The 24,725-nt window shown below is 39.0% G+C and overlaps 1 protein-coding gene across 12 annotated transcripts in view; it reads right to left on the bottom strand.

Moving 5' to 3' along the window:
- The window catches only part of LOC310902950 (uncharacterized protein), a 327,410-nt gene that overhangs the window by 202,198 nt on the left and 100,487 nt on the right, over positions 1-24,725 (bottom strand). For 7 of the 12 annotated variants that reach the window (XR_014587148.1, XR_014587152.1, XR_014587153.1 and 4 more), the window contains one exon: positions 22,876-23,022. Coding sequence is in view for 5 of the 12 variants with exons in the window: in XM_083845354.1 (XP_083701480.1) it covers positions 22,876-22,993 (118 nt within the window). In the remaining 7 variants the exon portion in view is untranslated. Of the gene's footprint in view, positions 1-14,847; positions 15,028-22,875; positions 23,023-24,725 lie in introns of all 12 variants that reach the window. The other 5 variants (XR_014587146.1, XR_014587149.1, XR_014587150.1 and 2 more) reach the window with 1 other exon arrangement.

The raw sequence follows: 24,725 nt of genomic DNA, 5'->3' as shown, positions 1-24,725 counted from the left end.
GCTTAACATATGCCAGCTTAAAGAAACGCTTGCCAAGTCTATACTCCATTTTACCCACTGTTTCAAAAGAAATCTAATATGAAGCAAACCTTCTCCAATAAAGAGAAATGTCAGAAATTTCTAAAACTACATGACAAAATTATGTCAACTTTTAAATGAATATCAAAAATGTGATACACTGATTTAAAAACTGTTTATTGAAAAATCTAAATGCCAGTTAGGTTATTTCTCACCAGCTAGTTGAAAGGAAAAATGAGAATGGTTATTCAATTACTCTTTCCCTGACCACAAAACTCAAAGCTCGTCTTCTCTCCCAGTCACCTGGAACGGAGGAAAGATTCAAACATTTCTTTGATTAAAAAAATAAGGTTATACCAAAATGTCTAATTATTATCAATTCAAGACAATCTGATTTAGACAAGTCTGTTCCTGAATAACAAATATAGTCTCTGTCCTGCTTTCTCATCACATCATGTCTTTGAAACTAATTGACTGAAAGAATGGTCACCAAAGACAAGCTTCATAGCAGCCTTCCCCTTCAGCACCTTCCTGAGTAAGGGAAAGCACGCATAGCCCGTCTCACACATGCATGTTTACACCCTGTAGAAGCCTGGCAAGACCCTCCTGTTCCGATTAGGTCATGCTGAAAACTTTCCAGCTCATGGTACTTTTTACAGGGTTGAATTCCATTTCAGAGCACCTGCTCCAGGCAAACTGCTTTGCTTTTGAGTACGCAAATAATGTTGTGGCTTTTTCACTTCAATTAATAAATTCGTATACAGGCAGTCTATACCAGTCAATTCTCCATGTTTTTCTTCAGATCACAGCATATTTTCTGTGCAGAGAACTTGAGCACTACAGATGGGAAGGCAGCACACTGAGCTGTTCAGAGCACAGGCCTCATTATTATTGCTCTTAATCCTGTGTATTTGTTCTAATGACTGTGACATTTTGCAAGGTATGGGAGACAGTTTGGTTGGTGCACAGCCTAATTGCGCATCAGTGTTCTGCTGGCTGGGAGATCTTGGTTTAGCTTCTAGCCCTTTGTTCATCTCCTTTGGGTCATTATAACCCATACACTGAATCAAATGCACAAAAGCCCTAGAGTCATAGCCACACTCTGCTTTTTCTTCTTGTTGTGGCCGTGACCTCAACAGCGGTGAGAATAACCTCTGGTACAAACATCTATTATGTGTATTCTGTGTGCTTAAAATAGCCTCTTGACCAATCAATAAATCACACTTGACACAGAAGAGAAAAAATAAATGCAGAGGAAACTTATAGAAATATCACACCTTCCTCTTTAAAGGCAGACAATGAGCTAGATTCACCTTGATACGTCCAGATGGGGCAATTAACAATATGTAAAACTGGAGTGGCCACGCCAAGCAAAAGGTCAGATGTCCTTGGAAAAAAAGTGATGAAAGAGGATGAAAAGAAAAATGGAGCAAAACATCACTGGAAAGCAGAATGCAATACCACAAGTAGAAGTATAGGCAGGAGGCACGCTGCAGCCCAGAACACAAGGTAGCAAGCGGGTCATCCTGGCACTTGCATTCCAAGACCTGCTGTGGAAAGTGTCAGCATACCAGAAATAGATTTGCTTTAATGTAAATAAAAAACAGTTTAAGAATAACACTAGTTGCCTTGAGCTGTCAGAGTCCCACAAGCTAGGTTAGTATACCAGTACAATTTCACATCATATCCTTTGATGATAAACTGTTATAGCTTCTGTTCTGAATGCACGGGTGGAACAGAAAATTTAGTTTTTGAAATAGGCAAAGTTCTTAAACAAATGTATCATAGAATAAATATATAACAAAAAATCTCAAGGTAGCTTCCACTCCAAATTGGATGACAATATAATAAATGGATATGCATGTGGTAATTATAGCTCCATGTTTGTTTAGATATTCCAGTGGAGCAAGACAAAATCTGCACGCTCATTTAAAATGCCAGTTACTACACAATAACAGTTACTACACATAAGTATAAAAAATAATTCCAGATTCAAGAAGATGTATCTAAACCAAGACAGAAAAAGCACTCCAGAAATACAAAAACCTTGAAGATAAAGTATTTCAGATACTTCCATTTATTTATTTTTCTACATTTATATTACTTTTATTAATATGGCTATTAACCTACTGGCTGCTCTACCAAGTTGTCTTCTATATGAGGGCACATGCTCCCAAATTCAGTTCACCTGAAGAGCTGTAGTTAAGGTGATTCATCTTCCTTAAATATAAATGCTAAACATTCCTTTTTCATCTAAAGACAATACGTTACTCTCTTCAAAACATCCACATTAAACAGAGGTTTATTATTGCAGAGTAGCAAGCAGGGATTCTTCCATTAGGATCACGTTAGACCTTCTATGCTGTAAACCTGAGCAGTATCCTAAGTAACTACTTCCTCATGGAAGACCCCTGACCAGCACTACAGAAGACTCCCTAGCTTTTGCAGATTTTATTTTATTTTTTTACATCAGTCTCTAGAGATGACAGTGTGGGAGTCTCTGCCCATTTGCTTCTACGGACTCTGTAGCTTTTGTTGTTGTTTGGTGGGGGTTGAAGTGCGTGTGTGGGGGGGGGTACATCAAAACATCAAAGATGATTTCTTCATGAGCCTGATGACACCCAACCCAATAACGAAATTTCAGTTGGTACTACATTTCAAGTACAGTAATTTGTGTTACGGTGATGTTTCTTTCCTGACAATAGGTATATACACTTGTCTCCAGATGCCCTTAATGAACTGCATGCTAATTTATTTGGGAGAGTAGAAAGAGTCTTTAGCCCAACACAAGCGCTTGAGAAGTTTTTCCCTGTCTTGCTGTAGGTGACATTCAGGAGCGGTAGCCAGACTCCTGCACTTTGTTAGAAAAAGCGGCAAACTACAAGACCTTGGATGTGAATTGTGGATCTTTCCCTCAGCTTATTAGAGTGATGTCTGTTCTTGTTTGGCATCTGATGCCATCTTGTTGCTATTGTCAGAAGGTTTTTGGGTGGCAAAGGAGCAGTCAGATCAAGGTTTATCACTCTGTATGACTAATGGCCAATGTTCACAAAGTCAGCTAGCACATCCACCCAAAGAGTCCAACCTCTATAATGGATCAAATTGCATTATTGCTACAGCGTTTACAAGCAAGAGAAGACACATTTTAGGCACTGCACTGAACCTTATCTAGACTACTGCTATAATCTTTTTATGCTGCATCCCTTATTAGAGTGTTTCAATGCCTTGAAATTAAGGGAACCCCTTCCTGCTTATTATTGTCTCTACAGCCTGATAAGCTGCTATGAGCTAAGTGTAATCCTAGCGACAGGCACCGGCCACATAAGCAGCTATTCAGGGACATACTCTGTACAGGTGTTATCTGTCTGCTGTCCATCTGGTCCAGCACCACTTTAGGTCCACATCACTGTGATCCCTTTGATTTGTCTTAAAGGATATTTGCAGCTTTAGGGATGACCTTTCCTAGAACACACCACCAACAGTCAGGAGGCACAAACAATTTTATTTGACAAGTTGGGCCATTAGTTGCAGAACCCTGACTTGAAAAAACTACCTGCCCTACCCTTGCTTAATTCTCTGGATCTCTAAAACTTGCTGTGTGCCTCCCTCTTCAGCTTTCAAGCTCCCTGTAAGCACTCTCTAAAGCGAGTAACAAGCTATTTCAGACCTTGCTCAGACAACAGGGCAAGCTGACATGCCAGTCCCTACAGGGCTGCCTCTGCCAGGTGCTCCAAGGCTGCGGGAAGGAGAGGCAGCAGCCCAGCACCTGAGTCTGGCAGCAGCCCCTCACCACCGTAAGAGCTCACCTTCCTCCCGAGGCCCTGCAGAAGACGATTCTACCCAACATTTCACGGAATAAGAGAACTGGGGGGACACGGAAATATATCAGGGACTCCTGAGGCAGGACCATAAGAAAAAAAAATTCCTTAACTATAGGTACAAATAAGCCTTTTTGTACCAAAGAGACTAGCGACTGAGATTGTACATCAACCAGATGAGTAGGGAACAAGGAGATCTGGGGGGGGCAAGGACATGTGATTTCAAATAGCACTGCCACTCTGAAGGTCCTTCTCCTTTTGGACTTTTCCATCTATTTTTAAATACATATTTTTATTAGCTAGCGAGCTCACAGTACAGCTCACATAAAACTTGTATAACTTGCAAACAAGGACACAGTGCCTGCTGCTTCATATAAACTGAAGGTCAGCTTGGACTGAGGTGAAGCAATGTGACATTCTTAATACAGAGTATTTTTAATTTTATTTCCAATCACACATGAGCATCAAAATTAGCTATAGCATATAAGGGATTTTTATAAAGAATGTCATAACCTTTTTCTCAAAAAAAATTTAAAAATTGCTTAGGAGTCCTGTAAATATAGATGAGCACACCACCTTATGCTGCAAAGCAGGAAAGAAAAAAATAGGAGCATGACTAGAGTGCAACGAAAAGGGAGTGCTTTTTTTTTTTTTATCAGTCTCACTAATTCTGAAAACTCTACTGAAGCAAGTAATAAAGTCAAAAAATCACTGTCTTGGGATTAAAGAGACAAAATACACCAAACCAGAACAGGTGAGGAAAAAGAAGCAGAATCAAGTGAGGGGTGGTGACTGACAGTAAATATGAGGGTACATTAAGAATTTAGCTATTTCTAGCACAAGCAGCTCTTTAGGACGTTACGGGAGCTGTTGACAGCCCCAGAGCATCCTACTGACATGCGAATGCTTCACACGTGCTGCTGGAGCACTTCCTGGTATGACATACTCACTGGCTTAGACCATCCTTACCCCAGTGGGCACATGGAGTACGTAGTCCACACCAGGGCAGGAGCTTCTAATTCTTATTTCTCCAAAGGAAAGCAATTCACATGTACCAAAATCTTTGAACTGCACCAACAGGCAGTCAACTAGCAGACAAGCAGGGTGTGATCTGCAAAATCGCACTACTGCTCTGGAACAAAACATTGGCATCAGTGTAGCCTCAGGCTGAAAGTCCTAACGCACCTGAGAAGACTCTGCAAAGCCAAGTAGCACTGGAGCTCTGGATGCCAGCTCCTTATGCATTCTGCAACTGCAGTCTGCTTTCAGTGAGACAGAACCTTACCCAGGATCTTATGTCTGGTATATTGTAGTTATCTCCTGAACAACCTAGCAGGGAAAAAAGTCTCTCTCCCCCTCATGCAACTTCTTTCCTTCCTATTAACATGTATGTTTCTCTATCAAAGCCATGACATGATTTTAAGTTCTAACTTAATGTCGCTTTTTATCCACCCCTTAAGAAGAACCAGACAGTTGAACAGGGAGAATTCATTTCATTCCATGGTTTTAACATTTCACAGTGATGATAATCTGTACCATTATGAGTTAATAACACCCCTTCCAGGATAACACATCACTTCTCAAGTTTTTGTTTGTTTTCAGTGTGGTATGGTTTAACCTCAGCAGCTTTGCAAGATCACACCCACCCTTGGCATAAGGCAGTGTGTATTGCAAAACGTGCTACCTACCACTGCAAGCCAGTAATAGGGCGGTCTGTCCAACTGAAGCAATGGCTCGAAGTGATTTCACAGCAGGTACGACGCTATTGTCACTAATGTAACACATATGCCCATTCAGAGTCATTTTGGGATCCAATCTACAGCTGAAACAATGGAAGCTTGCCAAGATGAAAACAGCCATATATATCACTTCACAATTTCAACACCAGGTACTATTCAGTCATTTACAGTTATGGTCTCCCATTATTTACCTTAAACGAGCAGCTGAGCACTTGAGAAGACCTGCTGAGTGGCTTCCAGGTAAAATTATAAAGCAGAAGGGGCAGCAACAGCCCCCACTGGCTCCCTCACCCACCAGGTTCACAACGGTTGATACCTTGCTTAATATGGATTGCTTATTCTCAACAAAAGGAACACGAACCCACAGTCAGACTTAGAAGACTAGGAAACAACCTTGTTTAAGGATTAATGGCCTGTATTGCTGATTTTGAAAGAAAAATATTTGGGTATAATTCAGCAATCAAAAGAGCAACAGACATATGGCACAGTAAAGTAAGGGAAAAAAAAGCATTTGAAGAAAAGTGATACGTCGGTGGTATATTTCACTTTCAGTTCAATTTTTCTATTTTTTTTTTTAACCTCATGTACCCTTTGACAAATGTTTGATATAAATGGCAAAATATATGCTTCACTAAGACAATTCTTTTCTGCTGGCTCTTCCATCAGCATCATCTGTATGATTCTTGTCAAGTTCAGATTTACAATGACACTGAGGAGGATCCATGGGAAAATCTTACCCATTACATTATTCAGTACTTTGACCCGATCAGTTAATCTATCCTGAGTGCTTCAGGGAGACAGCAGTTGAGACACACGCTTTTGGACATTAGACTGGTATTAACAGCGTACAATCAGTTATGCCTTCATATTTCTGATTTTGTTCTGCCAATGAGGCCATCCAAACCAACATTTTCATACCGTTAAAGAAGTGACAAAGTCACACACTTTTATAAATTAACGTTTCCCCCCAAATTTGGATTAGAATTCAACCATTCTATTCTCCTGTCACCTTTGCTACCTCAACTCAGTCTAGTGTAACAACATATGCATTTAAAGTGGTATCTGTCAACTCTCATCTCTCAGATGTGGAAGAACTTGTTGGTTAGCTGCAGCATTCCCTCAAACCAAGGATATGATGTCCTTCTAAAGGGCAGGGTATAGTCATATAGCTTCAGTTGGAAGACTTTCTTGCCCCTTAGCATTTCACTGTAAAAATTAGTGAATGAAAATTCAGAAGCTGGGCTGAAAATATTTCTGAGGTCCTCTAATACATGGAAGCAGCTAAGACTGTTTCTAAATCCTGAATATGATGCCAGTGACTGAAGCAAACTTTTATGCAGCAATGCTTATGGTTTAGAGCCTACTGTAGCAGCATTGTACAAAACACAAGAAGACAGGAAAAGACAGTCCTCATTCTGCCAGCCCTGCAGTCTAAACTGAAAAAGATGAAATTACTAGCCATAGGACACAATGGCAGTTAATATTGAAATCCAGATTAAAATTCAATGCTCTCAGTCAGTGCCCAATTTAGTCTACCACTTTGACAGAAAGACACATGAGACTGCTCCACCAAAATCTGTGCAGTGGGACCGTCTGATTCAGTGCAGAAGCCTTTGCTTTGGGGATAATTGCAGAATTGCTTTGTTTTGTCTCCCTATGTAAATCTGCCATATGGGCCTCAGTTACGGTAATGACAGAAAAAGTTGAGGAGTTTGATAATTCTTGGTTTTAGAAAGAGATTAAGGTCTGGCAGCTGGCAAGTATGAAGCGAAAAAAAATTCAATCTAGCATGCCCAGCTGCACTGTGGAAGTAGGATGAGCCAAAACAGACTCTCTGCAGTCAGGGAAAGCTTGCTCAAGAATTGCCAGAAGTGCTCAGGTACAGAATGTCACATAAGATTAAGGAAAAAGAAGAGAAAAATTAAGAAGGCCTTTTAGAAAGGTGGAAACAAGCTGAGACATGAAAAAGAGCAATAATGGCTCACAAAGAAAACATGGAGACATAAAAGAAGATTATCTTAGTACGGAAATTCTCTCTTTGTATGACTATGGATAGTCATTTGAAATTTGTTACAACGTGAATGAATATTCCATAGTTTTACTGCCTAAAAAAAAAACCTTCATTACTGCACACATTGTGCAGTGCTTACCATGTGGCTCTGAGTAGCGATGTCTAGGAGTTCCAGCCAGGTAGAGCTCCAGAAAGAAAGGAGTACTTTTACAGAGGGAAGATGCAATAAATGAATAAATAGTAAAGAAAGGCAGCCAAACTCAAGGACTAATCTAATAGGGGAAGACATACAAGACTTGGGATGACCATGTTAAGAGTATAGTTTTTTAACCTATATCTATGTACATAAAAGTATATGTATATGCTCAGTTATATATTCTGTATTAGAAGTGTATACACACATACATACACAATTACATACGCTAACTACATTGTTGCTTCACTTTTTTCTAGTCCCATATGGCTGCAATGGCCTTCACATCTGTATAGTCAATCCTAAATTACAATACACTGAATATAGTAAAATTAGAATTTCACCCCTTAATTAATTAGCCAAATCCTGCATTCACTTAAAATGGGCCACAGAACATGCAAATATAGTACAAAACCAGAGTGCCTCACAAAGAGCAGCATATTGATTACCAAGACACTCTGAAAACAAGAGTTCTTGATCCATTGCCAACCAAACCAGTTATTAACTCATAATTAAAACAGAGCAAGAGTTTCTACCACATGTAGAACAAGCATCAATATTCATATAAACTAAGATCGTCAGCTTAGTGGCAATTTTTTATTTTTTACACAATATGCCACAAACCTATAAAGGAATCCAAATCAAGCTTTTTTCCTTTCTCAAATTCTTGTGTGCTTCTTATTTTCTCAACTGTAAACTTGGATTTTTTGTCCTATTCTGTTTTTATCATAGGGAGTAAGATATCATTCAGTGTCATGCATTGTTTGGGCAGTAGGTACCACCACGCTTTCAGAGTTCCAGACAAAGTGAAAGATATATAACTGGGGCACAAGCTATCAGGAAATCTGGCTTGTGGCAGTTATTAATGCTTTAAACAACAGAAAACTATTTAAAATTAGTTTCCATTAATAATTACATGATTGCTGGAACTGAAGTCAAGGAAGTACCTCTGAAAATGCTGCTACGATGATATTAATATTTATGCTCAGGTAAGATTGATCCTGAAATTTCTAAATGAATTCTGCCACCCAGAAATGGCTGAATAAAAACCTGTAATTTTTGCTCGCTGAAAAGAAGCCAATGCTTCAAGTGGTATGAAGTATGTATATACCTAGTCTGAACTAATAATGTGAAGTTGCTAATATGTTTATCTGTGTGATATATTTACATCATACATATGCTTATCACTTGTAATGCAGCTACACACACTCCACTTGAAAATATCACCACTACTGTTTGAAGTATTGGTATCTCCCTATAAGTGAAGGCCCTTTAGTGGAAAATATTTCCCGTATAAAGTCAGTTAGTCAGGCTTTAGTTGTACACATCTTCACACAGCAAACAAGCTGATAGCTGTAAGTGAAGGGTGTGTATACCAACGTGTATAAGAACATACTAATATTTAAATGTATACAGATATATACAAAGACATAGCACACAGAGAGATGACAAAAAAATACAGGGAAGATGCAGAAAGACACCCCTCCCCCCCTTCACTTATATTTTCAAATTGCCCTTTTCATACTCTTTAAAACAAGACATTGCAAATATTCATTGACGTATTTGCACTGATTACTGCTGACAGAACTTGACCCTCTCTTCTCTCATTTAAGTCATCCCTGAAAATATTTCTGATGGCGTGCTTTGATGACTTTCACTTTGAGAGGTAACAACAGCTGTCCATCTATGAACCAAACCGTTACCTGTTTGCCCAAATGGAAAAGGGAATTTTAGGTAACTGAAATTTAAGGCAAGAAGGTATTCTGGCCTCAAGCGACCATGTACACATGAAAATTCCATTGCACTAACTAGAAAATCTGTCCTTGACTGTGCTGTAGATGTATTACCCAGGAACTCTGGTACTTTACACAAATCGTAAGGTCAGGCAAAAACTAATTCCTACTATTCATGGGTTCCCATAAAAGGAAAAAAAAAATATATATATATATATATACCTCCAAGATTTCAGTAAATTCCTGTTCCCTTAGAAGAACTGGGAATCTGGTTGAAATCAGGAAGATTTTTGTCCCCTGGTGCTCCTTTGGAAACACTAAAATTGTCTATTACCCCTTTCTTAACACAGGGGCTATAGAATAAGCCTTGTCCTGAAAAGCGTATGTTTTTCTTAAGTGAATCTGATACCTATTAAGGCACACACATAAAACGTAAATGAGTAATACACCTCTAAAATCAAATAACAAATGTCTCTAGTTTAACTCACTAGATTGACAAAATGAGCTGAAAACTTTCGCTGATGAAATTATGAGTAATTGTTCTATCTACTGCTCCTTGTGGATGAGTTTCATTTTGTTGCAGAATAATCCATTAAATTTACAGGAGGGAAGGACTGGTTCATTAAACAGCTAAGGAGGTGACAATACTGAGTTGGAGCTTCTCGCCTGTTAAATTGATCCACAGAAAATACTGTTGTCAAAGCAAAACAGCAATTATAAAGGAGAACAATGAACGCGAGGAAATTCTAAGAATTCTAACAACCTTCCAGAACAAAGCAACCTTCTTTGTCTCTTGAACATTGTCCTAGGAAGGATCCACCCCAGGCTTAGTTGTCATTGCATTTTAACTGATCTGTTTGCCTGCTTGCAAGTAAAGCCCTGAAAGAACAGAAGAATATTCAGTACTGGAGATGTGCTTTGTGGAACTTAAACTGATTTTCCCTAATGAATCTATTTCTTTAACAAAATACAGAGGAGAGAAAAGTTTGTAAACTTATTAAAATTTAGGTAAAGGGATTTCTCAAGACGTGAGCTTGCTCAAGCCAGTCTTCAGGACTAAGCTTTCTCATTTTAGGAACTGTATTTTTTTGTGGGAAACAGCCAGGTGCAGGCAGAAAGAATGCGAAGTCACTTCTGACGGCACTCCTGAATTGCACGTCCCTGATTATGTTCCAGCCCTCCAACTCAATGGATATGCCATATTCTCTACTGTTTGGTGGCTATTCAGATACAGCTGTTGTGTAGAAGACAACAACATCGTTACACAGGACCTGCTGTCTTGCCTTGTCTCATAAGCACAAGAAACACATGGAATGATATTAGTGAGAGATCACGTTACTCTGAGGGTCTTTTCTACATATTAGATTCTGGAATCACTAGCAGCAATTTTTCTGCAGGTTTTGTTCCCCCTACCCACCCATCAGACAATTCCATGCCAAGGGAGTAGCTTGCTTAAATTTGGAATTCAGCCAACCCGCTCTTTTCTGCTCTCAGTTACTGGACTGCAGCACCAACAACAGAGAAATGTGACGTTCCTTCAGCAGGCTGTACAGCAGCAGCGTGCTGGGGTCTCTAGGGCTATTCCCTCTGGTACGCTGTGCTGCAGCACACATGAAGCAAGCAGTGCATTTCCCCAGAAGTAAGCGCCCAGAGCACTGCTCTGGTGAACTGCTGGGCTCTCAACAATACGGTAGTACGTGCCACATGGCGTCTTTGTAAACACATTATGACACAGTGTCAGCAACTGGATTTTGGGATAGGGATCGTTTCTTATACCCTCATAGCACTTTGCTCAGTCTAGTTCTGAAAGGAACTTTTAGTGCCCATGTAAAATTGCAAGTCTTTACTCTCGCAGAACTTTTATTGTTGCACTTGCTTCTGAAAAGTTGACGAACTTACGCTTTCTCTTTCGTGGTGGTGTAAAGCTTACAAGGACCTTGTGACTTCATTTGCTTCCAGGAGAGTTGCCAAACACCTGTACTCGCTCCTGAAAACAGTGGGAGCTGCAGAAGAGGAGTTTATCTTCTGAAAAAAATTGGCCCCTGCACAATGCAGTGGCTGCTCCACTAACACCAAGTGACACTAAAACCCAACAAATTAGGTGCTCAGAGCATCTTCTCTGTGCAGGTGGATCAGCAGGTGGCAAAGGAGCCTTCCAACAGTTCTTGTACCACCATTTCTCCGTATTAGTTACAGCTATTTACACATTCCAGCTTCCAGTTCTACAAATCATATTCAAGCCCAACATGTAAATGAAAGTGTTTGTTTAAGCGCCTATCTACAAAGATGAAATTAAAAATTCTCCATCAAAAACACACAAAGTCTCTAATTCTCACCACTAACCTAAGGTTAGTATAAAAGCTTAGTTAAACACATGCAGTAATTTTCTTAATCAGTCAGCACTTCAGAAAGACAGATGCTTCTGTTTATGTTGGTCTATTATCAAGTCCTTTGGTGTCTGAATAATTCTTATGCCTATCCTGAAACTTCATTAACATAAATTTCTTCTATATTATTCTGCCTTCCGTGACAGATAGTACAAGTCTTTTTTATTTGGTTGGTTAGCTTATCCTTCTTGGCCTTGAAGAATCACAGTATTTTGTGCGTTTCCTGTATCTTTTTATCCAACTGTAGTGGTCGAAAATTAGGAATAATTATACTGCATGTGAAAATCAAAAGCTGTATGAGAACTAATTTGACAGTCTCAAAACTCTCACAGGAAAACCATTTCTGTAACTGGATTTTATTCAACAAATGTTGTCTGTTACTCAGAGCTTTCTAGAGGAATCATGCAAACTGAATATAAACTCAATTGCTGGCTCTCTGAAGGTTTTGAGCTAGAGTGTGCTCTTTGGCTGCTGAAGGTACTTGCCAACAATTTTTATGTCTGTATTATACATGTTTATATAAATTATAAATATATATATATGAATGCTTCCACTCCCCCCACCCCGCTTTTTCTTTGTGTTTCCAGTTTTCACCTGAGCATATAGTCCTTGGGAAGAGTAATGGGGAGTGTAAGGGAAAACTAAACACAATTAAACTGGTCACATACCTCAGTTTAATTATACTAGATCAGATAGGACAGAAATAGGAAAGCTCCAACTTTGAAATCACATCACTGATTTCATCAGTATTGACTAATAACGTGCACACTTCAAGAAAAGGGTGAAACAAGCCACATCTTGTTCAATACTGTGCAGATGCCATAGGTATTACTCCATCAATTATTTCCTGTGTGTGGTTAAAGCAATTAATTACCCCCAATCTCTACTGTTGGCTGATTGATAGATTGAGGGCTCAATTACTGTACACTTGATTTGCGCTTCTGTCAGCATTGCTGGGTACCAGATATACCAAAGCATCATTGCATTGGCTTCGTGAAGACATAAGAAAGGTGTTCCAGCTATCCTGAAGCACATTTTACAGAAAGCATCATTGTGACTGTCAAAAACTAAACGAGATTTTGGAAGTTTCCACGGCAATAGGAGTTATTCATTTTTAGACTGTGCTCTCTTGAGAAAGGGGATGGTGGACACAGTCATTTTATGGAGAGTTTTTCTATGCTATTCTAGTACTAATATGAATAAACTGAAAAGCTTCATTAAGAACAAGAATTTGAAGATTTTAATCTTGATAATAGAAGATTTTTCCTCTTTTCCACATCCCCTGTTCTTTTTCATTTTATTTCACTTATTATTAAAAATAAAACCCACAGCCACTCTTCTCGTAAGTAAAACAGTAAATCAGGAGAGATGTGTGAAGTTTAGCTAGGTCGAAAATTAGACAAAATGCTCTGGTCCACTTCCAGTTTGGACCCTTCCTATTACGTCAGCTCACAGTATACCTGCTTTAGCAAAAGTCAAAATGCACAGCCAGTATACACATTATTTTTTACTTCTTCCTATGAGTAGTTATTTGAGAAATATAAATGGTAATAGAACTACGATCCATTCTATGTCTATTCTTTGAATGAGAAGTAGTGTTAATTGATTATACAATGAAGTGACTATGCTGTATATAAGCAGGGCAGGCATCTGCTTTTCTTGGACAAAATTTTCCAAAGTGCTAGAAAACAATTAAATCTAGAGAACAGCTTTCCAAATAAAGTGTCAAGTACATTTTTTCTACTAGTAGCTCATCAGAACACACACCATGGGCTTCAGCTTACCAAATCGGCCACTAAAAATATTAATCTTATAGCTAAAGAGTTTGCACCTCTTGTAGTAACAGAGATATGTTGCAATTAACAGACAGAGAACCACTTATTACACCTATCACTAACAGGTATGAACAAGTGGGTTTTCCAAAGCCAAAAGTTAACTGAATCAACCTTATTTTCCCCTCCATCTTTCAATTAACTCCAGATACACCAATCACTGTAATACCTCACAGCCCCTACTGTACACAGGGCTATTCCATAAGATAACAAATTGCTCTTGAAATAATTAAGCTTATGGTCTAAAGAGTATGTTAAATATATTAGTTGTATTCTGTTGTAGAAGCTAATACAAAGTTATGTGCCTCAAGAACCATACAGAACATCATAATATTTAGGTACTTCTATAATCACCATATAGAGTACATTCTAAAGACCTCATTATTTGAAAGAGACTATAAACACATAACGCATCTATTGTTATGTGGCTCACCATCCTTCATAGCATGTTTCCTTTTCAAGTTTACTGTGATATTTCACAGGAAAGACCTAGAACATTCGCTCTGGTTTCAGGATTCAAAGGTCATTGGTAGTCAAAAGATTTGGCAAACAAAAGTTACAGTTTACAACTGAGCAAACATGTTTCAAAAGAACTAGCTTCAACTCTAATAAAAATAAGAAATATTAACAACTCCTGAACATTTTGTAATTATCAGTAGAGAAACCAAACAAATTCATTAGGTTATCAGGCAATTGCCTGAGAAAGTGACAGATGAAAATATATAATTATCAGACAGCTTATCCCTCTACATGATGTTTTCCAGCTTGACTTCCTACGTTTCTCTAGGTAGAGCTACAGAAAATGTAAAAGAAGCAAATCCCTCCCTGCTTTCAGCTTTAAAAAACAATCCACATGAAAATATGACACACACTTGTGGTGGAATACGCCAGGTGAAACTAAGAGCTCTAGCCAAATTTTGACAGACAGCTTCAATCAGGCTACTTATCTTACATGTGGAAGGTATAAACCAGACTGCTGCCAATTGCTTCTCTACAAGATTTTCTTCCACTTCATTCTCTACACCAACATTGCTACGGCAACAGCCCATTCAGTAGAAGTCCACTATGAAATAATGTGCTGAAGACTGATAAAGATACAGGAAGTGTGTTTCTTGCCTGTATTTCCACTGCTGTGATCCATCTGCAATTGGTAGAGCAGAGTGGCTGCTGCTGTAGCTCTGGTGCTCGGGCACAGGCAGCCGAGGGCTACTGCCGCATGGCATTGGGTCACTGGCAAAATTCCATCCCAGCTTGCAAAACGCAGCCAGAAGAGATGATGTCATAGATGCACTCTGCCTGGGAACAAAGCAGTGTTTGATTAAAGTGATCATGCCCAACCTTAGAGCTGCTATATCATCAGCACCGGTGTCTGAGCTACACTCTCCTTTAAAAAAGCTATCAGAAACACTGTATATTTGCTCCCCTGCATGCAAATGGTTAACAGAACCAGTGTTACTGGTTTTCTCTTTAGCTACCTTTATAACTCTTCCATATTTCCACCCTTCGATCTGCATTTTGTGGCTGCTTTTTCATTTGGCTTACCTATACCACACATAGCCTCAGACTTTTAGCCATGACTAAAATTTTAGTGAAATGTATTTTGCCAGCAGGAACGTGGTCAGATTCTAGTTAGGGCATGTATCATTCTAGAGTACAAAGAGAGTTAAAGGAAAAAAAGCTATTACAAGCTTTTATACCACCTACCCTATCAGTCCTTCCCATTCAGGTATTTCAGAATTAATATGTAAGCAAGTGCTTTCAGTTCAGCCTCACAGAGGTTATGGTTGGATGGGGCCTCTGGAGGTCGCCTTGTCCACCCCCCCTCCCCGCTCAAGCAGGGCCACCTATAGCCCTGTTGCATGTACATAACACCAGCCTTCAGGCAGCACTACGCTGTGCCATAACCACACCATGCTACTGAATCTTTTTGCCTCCCTCTGTTTGTTTATACTCTAAGTTGTATTTTTTACCGCAGACCCAGGTTTCTTCTAAGCTTAGATGAACCATCCACACTAGGCCTTATCAACTCTGTTCCCTACCCCATAAAACTCTTATTTAAAAAAAAAAAAGAAAGTGAGCTGAACAAAGTCCCCCATGTCTATAGCCCTGCTCTTTGCAGAACGCCATGGAGGAAAACCTAACACCCCAAGCCAAACCCCTTTCTTCCATACACCTTCCTTTTATTCTAGAGGCCTGGACCTGATTTTGGCAATGAGCCCCAGCTGCAGCTGTTCCACCTCCACTGGGGGCTTTGAGACTGCAGATCTAATGAAATAATCCCCTGGGTTTGGCACCCCCTAGGCATCAGGAATGTAAGGAGCAACAGGTCATGGAGAAATAAGCGTCCCTTCCACCTACCTGTGGTAAACTGCTTCATGAACTATATAGTACCTGACATGATTAGAGCAAGTCTGTGTTTAGATCCTAATTCAATTAGATCCTAATCTTTGTTGCTAATCAGTTAGCTCACAGGGAAGGGCACTTCTGTTCTATGCCTTAATTAATACATGCTAATGCATATCAGTCAAGGAAACTTTATGCACTTAACCAGCGAACAGGCCTATCAGTGAAACTCTCTGAAAGCAGTGAGCACGACACCAGAGCGTGAGCAGCCAAACTGGTTTGTAAATAAAATATTTATATATCTATCATGCGTTCATGCAACTTTAACGGCCACGGGTTAGGTATCACCTTTCTAGCCATTTCGCTTAGGAGGCAGCACGGTTTGCACACAGGCTGTGTGTGTATGTAGTCCTGACTGGACCATTGCCCTGCCTCTGCGCCCTGGTGCTACCCAGTACCTCCTGCCTTAGCGGGGGCAAGGCACGCGGGGGCCTGTGTTTATGATCAGCAAGGCATCTCCTTCTGATCAAAAGGAAATCTATTCCTGCTAATAAGCGGGCTGCCGCTTGCCCCACAATGACCCTGAGAAACACACAATTTTACAATTTATTACTGCTATATTCTCTACTACATCATTGAACCTTTTCTGCCAAGACTGCTCCTTAGCAGGAAAATAAATAAAAGTCCCAGCGTCTGTATGAACTGCGCTGCATGTAAACATAGGCTGCAGCACAACAGAGAGCCCTGGCTGGTGCAAGGCAGTCTGACACAGCCTGCCTAGAGCTCATCTTGGTGCTCAGAGTTACTCGGGGAAGGCATAGAAAGGCACACTCACAGCCTTCCATTTTCAGAAAAAAAAAAAAACAAAAAAAAAAAACAAAAAAAAAACAACTTTAAATATCTTTATTATTCTTCCTCTAATCATTCCCTGCCAAGTTGCTTATCATTGTCTTCCCTCAAACACATGTACGCGCCACGTACATTTATTTGGCTGTCACACACACATGTATTTACATATTATATATACACACACATAAATGAGACTGTCAAAGTTCCAGCACCAGTGAGCCATGACATCCTATCATGGCGGTCACTGGGATGTAATGGGGGAGATCTATCTCACCTAACTAATAGCAGTGCAAACTCTATGGCAGAGCTCAGCGCTCCAGAGTCTCTTCATGGTTAAACAGGCTTTTTAATACGATCCATTAAGGACTTCAGGATGGTAAGCCACATATCCTAAAAGCACTGGTTTCTCTCTTCTGGGTATACAAATTGTAAACTTGCCAGGACAGACACCGTCTCTCTGTTCTGCTTTATGCCATGCCAGGCACAGCAGGGCTTTCTGGCATGGTGGTAGTAAATAATGAACAGCATCAGGTAACAGGTAAAAAACAGCATTGGGAAAACAGGTAAGCGGCAACTAGGCAATACTAGCAACCTGGATAAAACACCACTAAACCAGAAGACAACTTCTGCATGGCAATGAGTCAAAATTAATCAGGAGTCCCCGGCTGAGCTTATATTTAAAGATCAAACTGCTGAAAGACGCCATGCTACTTAGTCCATAATTTCTCCAAACACATACGTTGTTTATTACCATTAACTTCACAGGGATGCATGGAAAATCCAAGTTCCTTATATTAACTGGACTATTTCCACTTTTTAATTATAAGTATTGAACTTTTTTCCTCCTTGGAATCCAACGTGAAAGGGTTTTTGTAAGCCACAACCACACTTGTCCTAATCTTTCAGGGATCTGTGAAGCCTCCCTTGTTTCCCTTTGTATGCTCAGTGAAACTCTGGAGCTTTCTATCTCCTTTAGGGCACTTACTAACAATTCTACCATTTTATTCCCTTAATCTTAAGCTTTTTGTTCTCAAAGTATGGAATCAGATTTTTTCCCCCAGTAATTTTTGATTCAGTTTGTATTCATTTTTATTGGTTCGAATTTCCTTCCCTTAGAGACGAGGAAACCTTATCAGAACAGCTTTATTAACTTTACAGAATTTTTATTTTGTATTGTATTCTTCCCCCACTTTCTATTGATAGAATTTTCTCTTTTTAGTAAAAATGTCCTCAGAAGATTTTTTTTCTAGCATCACAAAGACCTCACTATTTACTAATATGCTCATGCATTTAAAAAATTTATAATTTTAAAAGAAACTTAACACATCATTCTGATACCATTTACTCTCATCTTCCATGGATGAAATATTTAAAGGCTCTAATGCAATATTCTAATTAATATTAAAGGATATATCTCAGTATAAATTTGCTTAATGTCAATGAAATAAATCTGCACCATTTTGTACTAGTAAAAAAGAGGGACTTAAATCTTTACAGTGGAGAATACTGATAAACTGTTGTTGAAACAAAACATTCCCTGTATCATGTTCTCCATGGTATCAGAAGATAATCAGAGATTCTAAAGCAACATAAAAAGGAGAACCTAAAATAACTGTCAGGTCCTTGCCTTTTTTCATTAGTCACACCAATTTCAAAGAGAACCATCTAAAACCCTAAAGACTATCAACAAAATTCTGCGTCACACACCTTGTTTCAGCTTTTTCCCCTTCTTTTTGATACAGAGAATATCCCACACCTTTTCAAAATATGTCAGTCCAGGGAAATCATGTAATGTAGCTAATGATTTCCTCTGAGGCACACCTGAGTGGATGTACATCACCATAATCCCAAAGATTATAAATGATTGGCCTTCAGCAAAACTCCTTCTCTGCTGAATTCTTACCCTTGGCAAAACAGTGTTTCTTTTCAAGCTCAGTTTGGAGGTTTCTCCTTGTCCCTTTTAATATTGTTGAAAATAACAGGGAAGGTTGTTTTGGTGGGATTTTGTTTTCTATATTACAGAGAGAAGTATTTATACTTAATCTATGTTTCCAAGAAAGTAAATTACCATTCTCAATTCAAATGGATCTTGTGTTTACAGTTGTTTTTGCATTTTAAAGCAGTCATTAGACGTATGAAGTAAAGACAGTTGGGGGCGGGGGGATTTTTTTGTTTGTCTGTTTTCAGGGAGTATTAAACAGAACAGGTAGTCCTAATGGTATTTTCTCTGCTTTCTCTTCCTCTGTTCCTCACCGGTCAAGTTTCCGGTGGTTTCCTAACTACACTGCATCTTACAGTGCAGTAGAGAAGTTCCTTCCCTGCTCTTTTCATTTCATGTCAGGCTTGTCACCAGTAGCTTTCTGTTGTTCCTCCTATTTGTCCCAAAATTTGTTAGTTACAGACAGGACAAAAAAAATAAAATAAAAATTCAATTTATCTGTTTTACTGGAGTGATCTACTGTCAAAATTAAGATCATTGGTGTTGCTTTAATTTTCACAGCTTAAACATAGGAAATCAGGACAGCTAGCAGAAGTCTATTCAACTCCACATGAAGCATTACAAAGGAAGGATACTTCTTAAAGGAAGTAGATATTAATTCCATAAAGGTTTAAAATACAAATGAACCCAAGAATACAAAATGATAATTTCCAGGTTACATCAAAGATCTTGTAAAATATACATAGAGTGTGAAAAAAGAAAAGACTTCCTCTTCTGGGAGGGGAGCCCACCGGAAGGGCTCACCCAGAGAAGCTGTGGAAGCTGCATGTTTGGAGCCTTCAAAATGCAACTAGAGAAAGCCACATTTGCCTTGATGAGTATTGGTGACACTCCTACTTCTGGCAGGAGGCTGGACTACATATTTCCATGGGTACCTTCAACCAAGATTTTGTCTTTCTAATACTCTTTCCAAGATAAGGAAGTGGGGTGAGCAGGGAAGGAGTAAAATGACATTATCCCCAAACCCTCCAGAGTCTAGCTGGGAGTCTTAGACTGAAAGCTCTAATGATTAATATGTGGATGAGTACAAAGTTCACTATGGCTCTGCAGAAAAATTAGCATAACATTGTCTAGATCATTTTTAACATGCTTTTGTTTTAACTGACACTTCACAGAAAAACTTTTTAGAAAATACAAGCACAAATAGGTTTTTATACCTCAAGTTAGCTAAATGCTAAAATAACCTTGCTTATTTTCTAGATCTTTAAAAGGACAATAGTAGTGTCTGCAGGAGGGAATACCTTGTTACTGATGTCTACAACCTCTGCTATTGGGAAAAAAAAATTACTGAGCATCATGAATAGCAAAGGTTCCCTGTGATCTTCCTGAAAAGGGTTTAAATGAAAGCAACCCTTCACTAACAAAAAAAAAGCCTGGTCTGATGCACACAGTTGCTCAAGCAAAGCTCAGAGCCTTAAACACCACATGAGGTAACAAACAAAACTCTTAAAAACATGTCTCATTCTTGCTCTCTCACAACTGATTTTTGCAGAGGACAGAAATGAACAGCATTAGGTTGAACCCTAGATTATTTGGTTTCCACAGAAGCGTGATGTTTCTGCACTGCACTGAAACACTCTTTTTCTGCACAGGCAGACCATGTATGTATCATGCCACAATCCCCTGAAAACAATCTGGTGTACTTCTTTATTACTTGGAAAGTTTTTAAATGCTATTTAAAAGATGAAAACCTTCCAAGGTGCCTGATTCAGTAGCTTATTACTACAAGCCTCAGATTCAATCTCTTATCACATTCACAGGGTATAAGAGAGGAGGCTGAATTTGAGTTTCAAAGGCTGAAATAGGCTATATTCAATTTTATTTCAGTAAGAGTTCTCTAGAGAAACTGCCCATCTCCTGAGGGCAAGGGAGAAAAAAGCAGCCTGAGATGCACATAACCCACTGGTACAACAAAACTCAAGGAGCTTAATATCTATTTTAGTCTCCCCTGAAAATGCTGAGTGTGATGTTGCTGATACTCAGCACTGGGCTTCTGATACCTGAAGGTGAGTTCCAGACAGCCACATTTTCTGCCAAAGACAGCACTAGGACATGAAGTGTGGTCAGAGGCCAGATACTTTGTCACACTACATCTTCCTCTGATGATACTCCCATTAAAAGATGTGGTTAACCATCTGGAGCCAGATGACATGTTCCAGGAGCTTTGCATTAGTCTGTAACTACCTAAATCACACATGTTCCAGAAATTGCTCTTTCCATCTTTGAACTAACTGATACATAAATGAAAGTGGTTACAAGGCTAGAAATGGGTGGAGAAGAATCTCGTTCAGACCAAATAATCCTCCAATTGTCCAACTTCTACCCAACCATTTTCTGTATGTAAGTAGAAGATACAAGACTAGTCCTAACAGCTGTCTCATTAATGGTTCTAACATGCTCCGGTAGTTATGGAAGACAATTGAGCTGTTAGCGTGGGTCAGCAACCTGAGTGCACCAACAGGCTCTGAAACCTGCCTCACAGGGGTTTGGTCATCTGCCTCTGTTCGAGGTCACCTCTGTTCTGGTACCAGCAGTGTGACCTTGGATCAGACTGTTGTGAAAATTGTTAAGTTCCGACAAAGAGCTGTGCAAGAAATATCTGTGAGAAGCAACGTTGTGGTGGGGAAGGGGCAGTAGGGGTGCCTCTTCTCCTTGGCTCAGGAGGTGCGTTTAAGCTCAGACCCCTGTTTCACCATTTCACTGTGAACCTTACTGCTGTCACCTCTGTCCCTCCCAAGTCTGGGTACTACTCTCCTCAAACTTCGTTGCAGACCCGACATCATTTTTTACCCCATTACATTTGCTGGATATGGCAGCACTAGTACAGAAAAATAAATAACAGGACTAGTGGAGCTTACCTGCCTGAGCTCCCATAAAAGCTATAAACAACTACAGAGAGAAGTCCAGATACGCAGCACATTCTGGTGCCAGATTCTTTACAAATGTAAACCAGGGAAAGAAAAATTAATTTCCACAGCAAAAGTTAGGAGGAATATAGACTGAGGAATTAAATTATCCCTAGACTACATGAAAGAGTGAAGGGTTCACTATTCAGTCATCAGATGAAGACCCTCACAAGAGAAACACTAAGTGCAAGAGAAAGTTCTCATCATACTTTCCATTGTTAGAAAAACATTCAGCAAAACTGAGAGCCAGTGAAAGATCAGTAAACCTTTTTACATCTAAGTTCAGCTAGGTGAAGTGTGAAGATCTATTAATACCCTCTTCATCCAACAGTTGTGTTAAAAAATAAAAAAAGTGGCTCTAAGACATTTTCCCTTTAAGGCATGAAATCACATGCACTAAACTACATGACTTAGGGGGGCTGAATTTACCAAAGTTTTCCATTATTTTTGATGTCTTGTCAGCCATGTGCTTTTGGCATACTACATCTCTAAGTGTTCAAGAAAATACCAGATGCATTCTGCCTCTGCATGTAATGCTTGTTTATGCACAAGTGTGTGTTTAATATTAAAGGAAATGAAGTTCCTTATGGCAGTGTCACGTTTTGATTCTAGTGCAACACTCCTGTTTTTCCATACTCTTTTCTCATAAGACTTTTAAACACACATCAGAAATTTTAAAAATTATTTCAGTCATGAACAGCTTCTGCAGTATACTCACGCATACAAGTTTTATAGAACTCGTGTGATCTGACTGCAGAGTGCATTTTTGATTAACCAGACCTAAGATTTTAATAACGAAACAGCAGGTGGGGTAACCAGAAAATTAAAACTCTTAACAGTCTCAGAGTAATACAGTCATAAATACAAGAGTTCAACACACCTCGTTTGCATTTTTGAAAAACATCCTCAACAATTTACTAGGTATTTCTGTTACCAGAAGAGGGCGATGTTTCTACAGTCTGATAAATACCTCTAAGGCTCTTACTGTATTTCACATTTTCCGGGGGGGGGGGGGGGCACTTACTGTCTTACATGACAGAGTCTTACCTTTCCCTTTGAAAATAGCCACTGCTTTTCTAGAAGTGATTTCTGGAAACTGTCTCCTACAGTAGTGGAAGAATGTTGTCCAGAGATCGTACATCTCCTTCGTCCAGCTGTTAAACATCAGGCATTTCTCCCATTTGAAGAGAGCATCTGTAAGAAAATGGTAACAAGAGTCTTGTCACAGCCATACCATTTGAATGATCACCTTTTGTTTGCCTGAACATTTCTGAGTTAAATACGTCCTTTCAATAAGTTACGGGTCAACATTTTGGATTACAGTTTTTTTTTTTTAAGTATTTTATTATTAAGTTTTTTTTTTTTTTTTAAAGCAAACCTCTCCATGTATTTTAAGGGTTTAAAAAAATAACAGGTTTTCAAATCCATTCTAATTACAATGTATACTATTCTGGCTTAAACTGCCACTAGATTGGCATAGTATGACAGTAATTGAGGCCGACTAAGTTCTGGGCTCAAAAGCTATGTTAATGAGAATAGTATCAGTCAAATTCTTGCATCAAAGTTTCAAACGTTTTCAAAATGGTAATCAAGTTTTCTTTTCCTAGCTAAACGGAAGCTTTTGCTTCAATTGGTGGTTGCAGAAGAATCTCCAGGCTTAAGTGTTGCACCACATATGCAGGTGCTGTGATCTGTGCCTAGAATTCGGTCTCTCTTCTACCTTTTTTAATCACATATAAAGTCAGCTCTGGATTTTTGTGCTATTAAAACTCTTTTTTTTTTTTAATGTATATTTCTGTATATTATGTTTTCATGGAAATTATTATCCAGAACCAAAACAGCCTATTCTATCAGCTACAATTTGTATCCACAGACATGATGAAACTTATATATATCAACCCTTCATTTCTTTCAACGTTGTGTACTCAGGAAAATAAACAAAAGTCTTTGCTTTTGTAAGAAAATTGCTCACAGCACTGACATATAAAAGTTCAAAAGCTTAAACATTTGACAGATAAGTTTCTTTCAAAAACAGCAAGAAAACACATCATTTATTTCCTAAAGAATCTGAGTGCTAAGAGGGAATCTTAATGGGATAGAGACAATAATTTGGTAATTATAAGGCTAACCAGGCTAAAGTAACATCTTGAAGAGTCATGAGAGAGCAGATAAGAAAGACTAACAACTGTTCTTCATAACTGCAGTTTCAATTTTGTATACTCCACATGAATCAGCTGCTCCCACAGAGCAGAACAGTAAAGAGAAAGATCAGTTGTTTGGGATAGCCCACGTACTCCTTTCCAGGATTCACCAAAAGCCACACAACTCCCCAGAAAAAAAGAGTAACCCAAGGGGAAAACAAAAAACAAAAAAAAAGGAAGCTTCAAAAGGAGACCATGATCACTTTACTCAAAAACTACAGAATCAATACAACCTACAAGCATTCAGGAATCAAAAGTTGATGATTTCATGTGTTTACATGGCTTGATGTACTGAGATTGAATCCACTAAAGTTGCTGATTGATGACAGTTTGTTGAGGGCCTATACAGTCCCTGTAAAGAGCAATGGGAAGCAAGAGAGCAGTCATCATGACAGGATATTTCCTTCATGATGTGAGAAGGAGCAGGTACTGCAGACTGCCTACAACAAGTAGTGATTTTCTAAGGAGTCTGTCTTACAAGATGGGAAAGGGTTGAACTTTTTTTTTTTTTTTGCTAAGGTAGCTTGAAATATTCTTACATATTGAAGAGGCTACTGTGTATGATTAATCAGACCACATAAAACAAACAAACAAACAACAAAAAACAGTCCTAACTGTTCTTAAAAGAAGAGACACTTAAATTCTACTGCATTCACCCTGACATCCTCCTGTGGGTAGACATCAACTATTTATTTA

This window comes from Anser anser (assembly GCF_964211835.1).
Source record: "Anser anser genome assembly, chromosome: 7".
NCBI classification, from domain to species: domain Eukaryota; kingdom Metazoa; phylum Chordata; class Aves; order Anseriformes; family Anatidae; genus Anser; species Anser anser.
Note: the sequence above shows the minus strand (reverse complement) of the source record. Positions and strands in the feature narration are given on the sequence as shown.